At 41.6% G+C, this 15,098-nt stretch overlaps 1 protein-coding gene across 3 annotated transcripts in view; it reads left to right on the top strand.

Annotated features, from left to right (window-relative positions):
- The window catches only part of DNAI1 (dynein axonemal intermediate chain 1), a 149,934-nt gene extending 140,197 nt beyond the window's left edge, over nt 1–9,737 (top strand). For all 3 annotated transcript variants that reach the window (XM_075187178.1, XM_075187196.1, XM_075187188.1), the window contains one exon: nt 9,527–9,737. In XM_075187178.1, the coding sequence (XP_075043279.1) occupies nt 9,527–9,619 (93 nt within the window). In that variant the 3' untranslated portion in view covers nt 9,620–9,737. The remainder of the gene's footprint in view (nt 1–9,526) is intronic.
- The last annotated feature ends 5,361 nt before the right edge of the window (nt 9,738–15,098 follow it).

Below are 15,098 nucleotides of genomic sequence, written 5' to 3'. Positions count from 1 at the left end.
GGAAGAGGGGACCGTCCCTCTTTTGAGACCTTTGAGCACTTTTTGTGTTTTATACACTTTGGGGCTAATGTAGAGTTGTTTACAAAATGGGTGAAAATTACAGAAAAAAACCCCTACAGAATAATAGCGTATTTCCACCCGTATGCAGAGCCGTAGACGTCTTGAGATGCGTCCACAGCAGCAGCACATGCACCTAGTGTGTGCCATGTCATCATCATCTGCGAGTATTTGTACCTGTCCTGTAACAGATACGCCTCTAGTATATATGTGCATTTCTACAGGTCTGCATGAGCCGTATTTCTGTAAACTCTCCTTTACAGTATTCGCCCTACGTTAGAACTGTCCCTCCCCCATCCTGTCTGTCTAAGCGCAGGAATGCGCAGAGCGATCTCGCACGATACGCTGGGCAAACTGGCGTACATCCTACTCAGGCATAGGGTGCGGAATCCCAGCTGCAAGCGATTCAATGCAGTATTCACAGTGATCACCGTTCTATATAGTCCATTCATATACAGGACGATGATTAGATGTACAGCCGCCTGCATAGTATAACGCAGCTTCCTTCTGCCAGACGTTGTACACAGTCCTATTACTAGGTCCGCCTATATCCTCACCTAGGGCCTGATTCATTAAGGATCTTAAATGAAGAGGTATCTTATTTCAGTCTCCTGGACAAAACCATGTTACAATGCAAGGGGTGCAAACTAGTTTTCTGTTTTGCACATAAGTTAAATACTGACTGTTTTTTCATGTTGCGCACAAATATCAATTTCAGTGTACAAATAAGCTATCAAGTATTTGTGTGCTACATAAAAAAAACAGTCATTATTTAACTTATGTGCAAAACAGAAAAATAATTTTCACCCCTTGCATTGTAACATGGTTTTGTCCAGGAGACTTAAATAAGAAGTTTCTCAAGTTAAGATCCTTAATGAATCAGGCCCCTGATCTTCTTCTTTTGAAGTAGTGCCCAGATCTGACTCTGTGTGTGTGTGTGTGTGTGTGTGTGTGTGTGTGTGTGTGTGTGTGTGTGTGTGTGTGTGTGTTAGGGGAATTTAGACTGTAAGCCCCAATGGGGCAGGGACTGATGTGAATGAGTTCTCTGTACAGCGCTGCGGAATTAGTGGTGCTATATAAATAAATGGTGATGATAAGACAGGAGTGGTTTATATGGTGCCCAGGGCATGAGGGTCAGTAACAACTGGGAACACTTATCTCTGGTAAGTTATCTCACAAAGTTATAACTACTTACATATTATTCAGGTTTGTTAGATAAACTCTGCTAGAGAGTGCATCTAATGTTGCTACTTAGGTGAAGATCTTTCTTTTGGGGGCAGTCATGTATGTGCTTCACATATTTGTCTCCCACTTAGTCATAAATCATCCTCATTGTGTATCTTACAGATAACATGACAGTGAAGCCCCTTAATGACCTTTGGGTCGTTAATATAATCTGATAAAAAAAGTAGACTATTCCTTTAAGTCCCTGTGTAATTAGGACCCATGGTGTTACCTGTAGAGGGCTGATCAGTTAGAGGTTAGAGAAGTGTCTGTCCTGTCAGTACAGACTACTCCGAGAGAGCCAGGAAGATTCCCCACAGGCAGAACACCGACACCTGTTAAATCTGATCTTATCTGGAGATTTTCCAGACACCAAAACAAGACGTTACAATGAGAGAATGAGGAAAGCTGGACAAGCTCCATGAAGATAACAGGACATATTGTACATATTGTATATGTTACATGCATTTCCTGTGTGATGTTTTATCATACTTTTATAACAAGAACCAAATACATTCATCTAATGCAAAGAGAACTCAGCGATGGTTGTGATTTATACAAGGACTGAGAACATCATTAGCTACATGCTAGACTGAGATGTATATTAATATACAAGATGACTGTGCTGACCAAGGTTGTCAATGATCTGGTCACAGCTAAAACTAAAGGTGATTACTCTCTTCTAATTCTCCTGGATCTCTCTGCTGCATTTGACACAGTTGACCACTCTCTCCTCATACAAACACTACACTACAATGTATCCTGGTTCTCATCCTACCTATCTAATCGCTCTTTCAGTGTTAATCTCTCTGGATCCACCTCCGCTTCCTTTATCAGTTGGAGACCACAAGGCTCAGTCCTAGGTCCTCTGCTATTCTCTATCTACACCACTTCTCTTGGAAAACTAATAAGCTCCTTTGGATTTCAGTATCATCTCTATGCGGATGATACACAAATCTATCTATCCTCTCCTGATCCTTCATCATCTGTGTTGTCTCGCGTTACTGACTGTCTTTCTGACATCTTGGATGTCTTCTCGCCAACTCAAACTCAATCTTTCAAAAACTGAATTATTAATATTCCCACCCAACAATAGAAGCTTCCTGCCTGACATTTCTATTTCTGTTGACAACATGACCATAAATCCCACCACGCATGTTTGCTGCAGATGTTTGATCCCTGGCTCACAACTATCCTTTGTTACCCACATCAACTCTATTTATATCATGCTGCATACATCTAAAAACATTTCCAGAATGTGTACATATCTCTCACAAAACACTGCATAAAACCTTAATTCATGCACTCATCATCTCCCGCATTGTCTATTGCAATTCTCTCTTTACTGGTCTTCCCAAAATCAGACTCCAGCCCCTACAATCTATTTTGCACGCAGCAGCGAGATTGATTTTCCTTGCAAATCATCCTTCCTCTGCTGAACCCCTCTGTCAGTCTCTACATTGGTTGCCTGTTTTTCAACGACTCCAGTATAAAATTTTTCTTGTAAGATACAAGGCCATCAACAAAGCTGCACCGACATACATCGCCTCACTGTATCAAAATATCTCCCAACTCGACACTTCCGTTCTGCGCAAGATCTGCGTCTCTCTTCCACTCTCATCACATCCTCCCATTCCCGGTTACAGGACTTTTTTCAGGCTGCACCCACTTTATGGAATTCCCTCCCTCACAATATTAGACTTTCCTGTAGTCTTCAAACCTTCAAGCGTTCTCTGAAAACCCACCTCTTCAGACAAGCTTATAACATTCCTAAACCACCCTCTTAATCTCCCTAGGTTACCCTATTAACACCCTCTACACAGCTAACACAAGGCAACAACCCTCTGACCAACATTGCTGTGTGACCGATCATACAGCCCACTAAGAACTTTTACCTTTGCTTTCTAGCTGGACCAATATACAATATGATGTAGCACTTACCCTTGTGTATCAAACCATTGTCCCATAGAGTGTAAGCTTGTGAGCAGGGCCCTCTTACCTCTCTGTCTGTATGTATTATCCAGTATTGTTTTATTAATGTTTGTTCCCAATTGTAAAGCGCTACGGAATTTTCTATATAAATAAATGTTGATGATTATTATCCTTTATTTATAAATACTGACTTATTATGCAGCGCTGTACATTGAGGGGATCATGACATCATCAGCATTTATTTATATAGCACCAGCTTTTTCCGTAGCGCTTTACAATTGGGGTCACTCACAGTAATAAAACAATACTGGATGATACAGACAGACAGAGGTAAGAGAGCCCTGCTCACAAGCTTACCATTTATGGGATGTGAAACAGAAGGTATAGCTGGTCCTGTCTAGATGAGCTTACAATCTAAGAGGTGTGAAGAACACATGAGGTAGGACCATAACAAGTGTAGCTGGTAGGGAAAGTGGGTATGGCTATTGTAAATCAACAGCGTTATCAGCCGCTAATTATAAAGCTGCTATTGACACTTGGAGTTTCTGTGCATCTACTGGTGGTGGGTACGGTGACAGCGGACAATGGAGACATCTTAATACTGTCAGCTGCTGCCAACCATAACTGTCCTTCACCATGTATCCTCATCTGGGTTTACAGAAGGCTGTCGCCCATGTGCTGCACGGGTGCTCTGGTGGTTATCTGCCAGCTTGGAAGAGCTGTGTGTAATCCAGTGTTATTCTGTAGTATCATGCTCCATGCTGGAACCAGAAGTTGTTCCCCATGTTTGTCGGCAGCTGCTGCCACCAACGAGGACATGGAGATCTCCAAAGGTAGAACAGAGATTGCAGCATTAATGACAGCTGAACTCCCTGGATCCAGCAGCTGAACCGAGATAGTCTCCATTAGATCTTCTAATCAACCCTGTCCTCGGTGCGATAACACACTGCCATATACAGTCCTGCGGCCATCACACAGTTTGATCTCTTGTACATTTGAGAGAAGATGATTGTGTAGACAGTGGGGCACAGAACTAATGCCAAGCCATCAACAACTGCCGTCCGTGTGCCGCATTATTTGTGTGTCCAGCCTCTCTGGTCATAGATCAATATTACTAGAACTAGATTTCCACGTTTCAGTCTGTGGAGAACCGGACACCGGTTATCTCATTAGCCACTTAGAAGATTCTTGCATTATTTAAACAGCTTTCTCCTCTGTACTGCGTCTCGTTATTATGGTGTAAATTACGGGTAATTAATATAGGATGGATTATAATCTATTATTGAGCACTTCTTGTAGAGTATAAACTGCAACGTTTGCTGTCCTTGAGCCCCCTCCCATCCCCACACCGGAGCACTCAGGATCTATCTCGTCTTGTGATGCTTCTTACCCCAGGGGCTCTGTGTTATTACAAGACAAATGCACCAGCTCCCAGATTTCTGCATGAATAGCCTGGAACTCCAGTGTGATGGGATTAACGATGCTTTATTCTTACCCCATGATGTCTCCAATGTGTAACCTACATATAGATCTGTGAATGGAGAACATCCACTCCTGGAAAATGAATTGTTCCCTTGTTTGTGTTTTGTATAAAATAAGGTAGATAGAGGACTGTTACTGTGTATGCAGCACTTGTCACTGGTCTGACGGAGGGCAGAAAACTTTCTATCATTCACCTCACTGTAGCGGTGTTAGTGAGAGAGTCATTTATCCAACAGGATAATGATTTTCTTTTAGATCAGCTGGAAAGAAACTTCATTCTTTCCTTTATTTGTTTCTTTATTTAAAGATGTCTAGGTCACGTATCTGCAGTAACACAGGAGGCTGTGTACATTTCCCTACACTATAAATGGGGTTTCACAGATATAAAGTAATGCTATATATGTAACCACATTGGACCATCTCTTTATATATAGACAATGTGCACAGGTTATATTTGTTGTACAGGGAGGACATGTTTGTGTAATTGGGAGTAAGGTAGACCCGCACGGAGGCGCAGGTACATCGCTCAGTAACCATTTCACTTATGGTGATGCCAGTACTAGTTCGCCGCTTCTGATTGCGGATTCACTTATGTCATATGATTTTGTGGGTCTATTTTACCATTCATTTATTTCACTACTTTTATTGAAGATTATAACTGCTGTATTATAGAGGGGTTCAAGCCTAACATAAAATGCAATTTTCTCTATCAAAACAAATGTCAGAAATGTTCCTGTGCTTTTGCCCTGGGTGCATTGGACATAAACCTGGTGCAGGACTGGATGTATCCTGAGAAAGCTCCTAACACTCTGTGTGTACGTGTGTTATGATCATATGCACCCACCTCAGCATCCCTGTATATAAAACTCCTTGTCCCAGCAGATTACCTGGGAAGAGGAGAATTGTGGGAAATTGATGCAGTAACAGCGATGTCCTGGGAGACCAACAAATAGATTGTTAGCTGAATATACTGAAGTACGCTGCTTGTGGGGTCATTGCATAATGGCCATTCTTATCCTGGTTCAGATGCTATTTGGAAGCAGGATCCTATTTTGGTAATAAAAGGAATTAGTATTTGTAGTTTAAGTTCAGTCTGTCTCATGCAGAAGGATCAGTTACTTATCGGTTCTGCTTCCTTAATGATGAGCTCTTACTTGTTGCTGCGTTGAAGTCTTCCCAGCGGTGCCAGAAGTGTCTGTGAGCTGTGTCACAGTGTGTATATGACGTCTACCTCCTGGTATTGGGATATTACTGGCGATGTGAGTGACAGGAGTATGCAGTGTGGTTATTTACTGAGTGAGGGATTGGGGCAGATCAGAGCTGGAGTCTGTATTCTCTCCCCTCTTACCTGTAGCATTATCCTGTGTCTGTTCCCTACTGGATGCCAGGAGCTTTGTATGTAAATCAGAGGGAGGCGGCAGACTCAGCAGCCTTCTAGTAGTGTAAAAAAGATGGCCGTTGACATTGCAGCTGTGCTGACCAAAGAGAAAAGTTTACTGCAAAAATTATTTTCTCTGTTCGGTTATCTATACAAACCAAGCCGTGATGTCTTAGAGACTGCGGAATAGTTTTGCCCCCAGTCCTGGGTGATTATCAGGGGAGGGCTGGCAAATTTTAGCCCTGGGTACAAGACTCGACTCAGCAGCCTATTAGGAACATTTTAAAGGAAAAAATATGCAGGTGGCCAAGTGACCCGGCCCAAGGTAGCCCACTATGGGACCGGCCCGGGGGGCAGATGTTCCCCTCCCCCCCAGCACAAGGTAGCCCACTATGGGACCGGCCCGGGGGGCAGATGTTCCCCTCCCCCAGCACAAGGTAGCCCACTATGGGACCGGCCCGGGGGGCAGATGTTCCCCTCCCCCAGCACAAGGTAGCCCACTATGGGACCGGCCCGGGGGGCAGATGTTCCCCTCCCCCCCAGCACAAGGTAGCCCACTATGGGACTGGCCCGGGGGGCAGATGTTCCCCTCCCCCAGCACAGCCCGCCCCGGGTGATGATTCAGGAATTCTGTGTTCAGCGGGATTCATCCCAGGTATTATAGGCGCAGTCACAGATGATAAAACTGTCGTCGTCGTCCCCCCCCCCAGATCCGCCTGGACACTAGAGACATGATACAGCTGTAGCTGGCAGAGCATTGCTCTGTTCCACATATAACCGTTTCGTTCTTCCCCATCTCACAATGACAGGAGAATAATCTGAAACCTCTTATATCATTTCACGCTTCCTGTGATGGTTATTCTCTCTTATCTGGCAGTGGAAGGGTTGTAACTTCTCACCTCACTACAATACAAAAATGTTCCATCACCTCCGCTGTCCACAGAAATAGCATTTACATCTGGCAGCCAGACTGACCCAGCAGCTACACAGAGGAACAAAGACGTTTATAAGACGGATGAAAGGTGTAATGTCTGGTAGAATATGTCAGCGTTTACATTGTTCAGCAGAAAATCTTCCTGACAGATCTCAGTCCTCAGCCCCTTCCTCAGCTCTGAGCTCTGTATCTGACAGCACTCACAGGAGAGGAAGGAGATAATAACACAACTCGCTGTCTGTCTCGCTGCACCCAGCACTATGTCTTCTACGTTTAACAAATATGCCAGGGACTGGGAAGTCAGGTCCCCTTACAAATTATTTTCAGGAACAGAGCTGCTTTTAGCTGCAAATTTTTCAGACATACAGGTTCAATAGAGATCCAGTGTTGGGGCTATTCTGGTGTCTGCAGGTGAGATGCTCTGCACAATATATTATGTATTTGTTATAGAGGTAGAAGGAGCAGAGCAATGTTCTGCAGATCTCTAGAGAGGTAAGTAATGTAATAATCTGCAGAATATATCACTATGTATCTGTCAGGGGGTAGATGGAACAGAGCAATGTTCTGCAGATCTCTAGAGAGGTCAGTAATGTAATAATCTGCAGAATATATCACTATGTATCTGTCAGGGGGTAGATGGAACAGAGCAATGTTCTGCAGATCTCTGGAGAGGTCAGTAATGTAATAATCTGCAGAATATATCACTATGTATCTGTTAGGCGGTAGATAGAACAGAGCAATGTTCTGCAGATCTCTAGAGAGGTCAGTAATGTAATAATCTGCAGAATATATCACTATGTATCTGTCAGGAGGTAGATGGAACAGAGCAATGTTCTGCAGATCTCTGGAGAGGTCAGTAATGTAATAATCTGCAGAATATATCACTATGTATCTGTCAGGGGGTAGATGGGACAGAGCAATGTTCTGCAGATCTCTAGAGAGGTCAGTAATGTAATAATCTGCAGAATATATCACTATGTATCTGTCAGGAGGTAGATGGAACAGAGCAATGTTCTGCAGATCTCTAGAGAGGTCAGTAATGTAATAATCTGCAGAATATATCACTATGTATCTGTCAGGAGGTAGATGGAACAGAGCAATGTTCTGCAGATCTCTAGAGAGGTCAGTAATGTAATAATCTGCAGAATATATCACTATGTATCTGTCAGGGTGTAGATGGGACAGAGCAATGTTCTGCAGATCTCTAGGGAGGTCAGTAATGTAATAATCTGCAGAATATATCACTATGTATCTGTCAGGGGGTAGATGGAGCAGAGCAATGTTCTGCAGATCTCTTGAGGGTGTAAACCAGATAAATCTCACCTGAGTCACACACAGTGTAAAAGTTGGGTGTAGTCTTTATATAATAAAAGAATAGTCTGTATAATATTTGTATAAAGTGAGCTCTCTGCAAAGAGGAAGTCTGAGGGTGCCCTGTGATATGGGAACATATACTGTTAGTATAGTTATATATTATCACATTCTGTGTCACTGGGACCTTGTGCTGTTACATTTCTATGACAAGCACTTCAAGCATGTTCCAGTGGTTATTGGCCATTTCATGTTAACTAAAAATACATTTCAGAGGCCCTGCTGCCACATTCACGAATATATATATATATATATATATACACATACATGGATAGATACATACATACATGCATATACATATATACATACATACATACATACATACATACACACATATATATATATATACATACATACATGGATAGATACATACATACATGCATATACATATATACATACATACATACATACATACATATATACATACACTTATACTCACATATACATATATGCATACACATGCATACACATACACACACACACACACACACACACACACACACACACACACACACACACACTTCATCCAGAAAAGAACAATCAGTGATTAGTTTCTCATATGAGAAAACTCTGAAACACACTCAATAGAAAGAGCTGAGCACAGCTGTGGGGAAGCAGCAATCACCTATATATAACACACGTGAGACCTGTGACTCTATCTATGTACACGTGTGATCTGTAAGTTGGTGTTTATTACTGTAGAGGTGGTTACTATATGTAATTAGATATCACAATTACCAGTCAGTGTTGTCTAATTGTAACTACATCAGGGTGGACTGGAACGTGTTGTGTTATCACCAGGCGGATGATTGTATCACTTATGTCCTGATTTACAGAGACCCCAATTACTGACACTATTCTGTGTGATCACACCCAGCGTACTGTCTGATCCGATCACATGTCCGTCACACTGAGCAGTCATTGTGCACCGACCACACCTGGGAATATTGGGGATAGACAAGAACGAGCCCATGGAAATCCCAGTGTCTGTGGGTTACCGTTAGGGCTGTTTGCCATTAACAAACTTGTTGGTTTGTTATTTATATTATTATTATTATTATTATTATTATTATTATTATTATTATGTAATGCAGGAGATGAAGGAAGGACTTGATCATAACTCATTCCGCTCTCATTTCCCATTTCAGGAGAAAAAGGGGCAGGAAATTCAGAATGGACCCGAGGTGGAGGTGGCCAAGCTGGACAAGCTGCTTTCCCTGGTCAGAGAACCGGAGACATGAGATCACTGGGATCCACTGGATCACTCCGCAGATCCCTCCTGGAGCTATGTTATTCTTATCTGTAATACAGGGTTATTATTTGTCTATTGACAATAAATCTTTATCTACTTGCAATATATATGGAGAGTGTCTTACTAGACTGACAGACCACCACTGTGTCCGGTGGGAGGTAATGAACGTCCACGTGAGCCTACAATTTATGGGCTATAGAAAAATGTATCTTAATAATGTCTAAAACACAGGAAACAAGACTCCCTGCACTAAGGACGGGGACATCAAAAAACACTAAAATAATAATATTAGGAATCTTTGTTACATGGCTCAGATGTGTATTTATACATACATGTAACTCTTACCGGGTGCTTCTGTTAATAGGAAGGTCCTAACTCTAAGCGATGAGAGTACCAACATTGCATCACACATTGTCTAATATATGTAAACAATCCAATAAGGTGCAGGTATAATCTGTAGTACACAGCACAGAACACACTGAGCTCTGATCCATTGTTACTGTCACTGTGTGATCTTGTCATTCTTCTCCATACTTCAGTCTTAGTTATTATCGTTTATATAACACCAGTAATATTACACAGTGCTGTACAGAGGATATGTAGTCACTTCCATCAGTCCCTGCTCCGTTGGAGCTTACAAGTAACCTACCAGGATGTTTTTGGACTGTGGGAGGATTTAGGAGCACCCAGCAGACACCCACACATAGGGAGAAAATACAAACTCCACACAGACAATCCTTGCTGCTGAATGAAAGGATTTATTTATAGTGTGAGCTCATTATATATTCTTGTGTAGATTATTATAGGTGTATTTATAGCATAAATTCATTATATATTCCCGTGTAGATTATTATAGGTGTATTTATAGCATAAGTTCATTATATATTCCTGTGTAGATTATTATAGGTGTATTTATAGCATAAGATCATTATATAATTGCTGTGTAGATTATTATAGGTGTATTTATAGTTTGAGCTCATTAGAATTCCTGTGTAGATTATTATTTTGTATTTATAAGGTGACACAAAAGGTCAGCAGTGCCGTACATGACATATACAGGACACAATGATCCATAACACATAACATGATACATGAAAAGCAAAGTACAGAGAGCAGACATACTGAATAAACAATATACAGCTAACATGGTAATGCCAATCAAATTATTTATGAAACAGTGAGTGAGAGTGATGGAAGTAATCAGCGTGACGTAGGCCTGAACAAGGGAAACAGGCCAAGAGGTACAGAGGGTGATGGTAGTAATCAGCGTGACGTAGGCCTGAACCAGGGAAGCAGGACAAGAGGTACAGAGGGTGATGGAATAGTAGAAGGAGAACACAAGGAAAGAGGGACCTGCTGCTGAGAGCTTACATCCTAAAGGAAATGGGGAGACACAAATAGGGTGGTATCGATTGGGGAGTGAGTGAAAGCTGAGACAAGGGAGTTAGGAGGAAAGCTGAAAAAAGAAATGAATCTTAAGGGCACATTTGAAGCCTCTGAGAGTAGAGGCTAACCTGATAGGGCATGGGACATCGTTCCACAGCTGGGGAGGTATCCAGGCAAAGTCCTGGAGGCGGGAATGGAAAGAGGTAATCAGTAGTGAGGCTATGGTCATTGGCAGAGCGGAGGGGGCAGCAAGGAGTGTGGGTAGATATAAGGTTGGAGATGTAGGGGGAGGATTGATGGAGACCTTTGAAGATGAAGAGCTTAAATTTAATTCTGTAGGCCACGAGGAGCCAATGTAGCAATTAGCAAAGAGAGACAACAGTGATGGAGTGGTTGGAGCGAAATATAAGATGGGCAGCAGTGTTGAGGATAGACTTAGAGGGTCAAGGTGGGAGTCGAAGTCGGGTAGGCTAGAGAAGATGAGTTACAGTAATCAAGGCAAGGGATTGCAAGGGAATGAATAATAGTTTTGGTGGCTTATATGGTGTGACAATATAAGCCACCTGAGGTGGAAGCAGCAGGATTTTTAAAGGGACAGAATGTGAGGTTTAAAAGAAAGGGAGAAGTCAAGGATGACCCCAAGGCATCTGACTAGAGGAACAGAAAGGAGGGTAATGTTATTAACAGAGAGAGAGTGGGGAGGGGGATGTGTGGGAGCTATGGAAGGGTGGAAGATGATGCTTCAATCTTGGAAATATTGAGTTATGAAAGCGCTGGGAAATCCAAGATGAGATGGCTGGGAGACAGCAGGAGACACAAGACATAATGGAATGGGAGAGGTCAGGGGATGAAAGATAGAAAATCAGCATACAGATGGTTCTGGAGGCCAAAGGAGTGGATGAGGTCACCAAGGGAGAAGATGTAGAGGGAGAAGAGCAGGGGGCCAAGAATGGGTCCTTGGGGACCTCCAATATATAAGGGAAAAGGGGGGGGCAATGTGGAGTCAGGTGTAGAGACTGAAAAGGAGTGGTGGGTGAGGTAAGAGGAAATACAGGAGAGGACAGTGTTCAGCGGTATTAAAGGCTGCAGATGGACGAGAAGGATAAGAAGGGAGAAGTGTCCTTTAGATTTGGCAAAGAGAAAGCCCTTAGTGACCATAGTGAGGGATGTTTCTGTGTATTGGAGTGGAGGGAGTGAAAACCGGATTGTACAGTCATGGCCAAAAGTTTTGAGAATGACACAAATATTGGTCTTCACAAAGTTTACTGCTTCAGTGTTTTTAGACCTTTTTGTCAGATGTGTCTATGGTATACTGACGTAACATTACAAGCATTTCATAAGTGTCAAAGGCTTTTATTGACAATTACATTAAGTTTATGCAAATAGTCAATATTTGCAGTGTTGACCCTTCTTTTTGAAGACCTCTGCAATTCGCCCTGGCATGCTGTCAATCAACTTCTGGGCCACATACTCACTGATGGCTGCCCATTCTTGTCTAATCAATGCTTGGAGTTTGTCAGAATCTGTAGGTTTTTGTTTGTCTCTTGAGGATTGATCACAAATTCTCGATGGGATTAAGGTCTGGGGAGTTTCCTGGCCATGGACCCAAAATTTCAATGTTTTGACTCCCGAGCCACTTAGTTGTCACTTTTGCCTTAGGGCAAGGTGCTCCATCATGCTGGAAAAGGCATTATCCGTCACCAAACTGTTATTGGATGGTTGGGAGAAGTTCCTCTTGGAGGATGTTTTGGTACCATTCTTTATTCATGGCTGTAATCTTAGGCAAAATTGTGAGTGAGCCCCCTCCCTTGGCTGAGAAGCAACCCCACACATGAATGGTCTTAGGATGCTTTACTGTTGGCGTGACACAGGACTGATGGTAGCACTCACCTTTCCTTCTCCGAACAAGCGTTTTTCCAGATGCCTCAAACAATCTGAAAGGGGATTCATCAGAAAAAAAGAATTAACCTTTAGCAGTCCAATCCCTGTACCTTTTGCAGAATAATCAGTTTGTCCCTGATGTTTTCCCTGGAGAGAAGTGGCTTCTTTGCTGGCCTTCTTGACACCAGGCCATCCTCCAAAATTCTTCCCCTCACTGTGCGTGCAGATGCACTCACACCTGCCTGCTGCCATTCCTGGGCAAGCTCTGGACTGGGGGTGCCCTGATCCCGCAGCTCAATCAACATTAGATGGTCCTGGCGCTTGCTGGACATTTTTGGGTGCTCTAAAGCCTTCTTCACAGCTATTGAACCTCCCTCCTTGAAGTTCTTGATGATCCGATAAATGGTTCATTTAGGTGCAATCTTACTAGCAGCAATATCCTTGCCTGTGAAGCCCTTTTTGTGCAAAGCAATGATGACTGCACGTGTTTCCTTGCAGATAACCATGGTTAACAGACGAAGAACAATGATTTCAAGCACCACCCTCCTTTTAAATCTTCCAGTCTGTTATTCTAACTCAATCAGCATGACAGAGTGATCTCCAGCACACTCTCACCTGTGTTAACAAGAGAATCTCTTACCTGATGTCAGCTGGTCCTTTTGTGGCAGGGCTGAAATGCAGTGAAAATGTTGTTTTTGGGATAAATTTCATTGCTATGGCAAAGAGGGACTTGAAGGGACTTTAAAATTAATTAATTGCAATTCATCTGATCACTCTTCATGACATTTTGGAATATATGTAAATTGTCATCATAAAAACTGAGGCAGCAGACTTTGTGAAAAATAATACTTGTGTCATTCTCAAAAATTTTGGCCATGACTGTAGTGCTTCAAGAAGTGCGTGAGAAGAGAGAAAGGTGGTGAGACGGTTGTAGACAACCTGTTGGAGAAGTTTGAAGGTAAACTTTTCCAACAGATTGTTTTGTATGGTCGATAAGAGAGCATGTTTAAAGGAGGAGGGAAGTTTCCAGAGGGGAAGGATAGGTTGAGATTAGCAAGGTGGTAGCAGGCCTCAAGATAGAGTGAGCGGAGGATGTGTATTTATAGTGTGAGCACATTAGATATTACTGTGTAGATTATTATAGGTGTATTTATAGTGTGAGCTCATTAGATATTACTGTGTAGATTATTATAGGTGTATTTATAGTGTGAGCACATTAGATATTACTGTGTAGATTATTATAGGTGTATTTATAGTGTGAGCTCATTAGATATTCCTGTGTAGATTATTATAGGTGTATTTATAGTGTGAGCACATTAGATATTACTGTGTAGATTATTATAGGTGTATTTATAGTGTGAGCACATTAGATATTACTGTGTAGATTATTATAGGTGTATTTATAGTGTGAGCTCATTAGATATTACTGTAGATTATTATAGGTGTATTTATAGTGTGAGCTCATTAGATATTCCTGTGTAGATTATTATAGGTGTATTTATAGTGTGAGCTCATTAGATATTACTGTAGATTATTATAGGTGTATTTATAGTGTGAGCTCATTAGATATTCCTGTGTAGATTATTATAGGTGTATTTATAGTGTGAGCTCATTAGATATTACTGTAGATTATTATAGGTGTATTTATAGTGTGAGCTCATTAGATATTACTGTGTAGATTATTATAGGTGTATTTATAGTGTGAGCTCATTAGATATTACTGTAGATTATTATAGGTGTATTTATAGTGTGAGCTCATTAGATATTCCTGTGTAGATTATTATAGGTGTATTTATAGTGTGAGCTCATTAGATATTACTGTGTAGATTATTATAGGTGTATTTATAGTGTGAGCTCATTAGATATTCCTGTGTAGATTATTATAGGTGTATTTATAGTGAGAGCTCATTAGATATTACTGTGTAGATTATTATAGGTGTATTTATAGTGTGAGCTCATTAGATATTACTGTAGATTATTATAGGTGTATTTATAGTGTGAGCTCATTAGATATTCCTGTGTAGATTATTATAGGTGTATTTATAGTGTGAGCTCATTAGATATTACTGTGTAGATTATTATAGGTGTATTTATAGTGTGAGCTCATTAGATATTACTGTGTAGATTATTATAGGTGTATTTATAGTGTGAGCTCATTAGATATTACTGTGTAGATTATTATAGGTGTATTTATAGTGTGA

This window comes from Mixophyes fleayi, chromosome 1 (assembly GCF_038048845.1).
Source record: "Mixophyes fleayi isolate aMixFle1 chromosome 1, aMixFle1.hap1, whole genome shotgun sequence".
Classification (NCBI taxonomy): domain Eukaryota; kingdom Metazoa; phylum Chordata; class Amphibia; order Anura; family Limnodynastidae; genus Mixophyes; species Mixophyes fleayi.
This window is presented reverse-complemented; position numbering and strand designations above follow the sequence as displayed.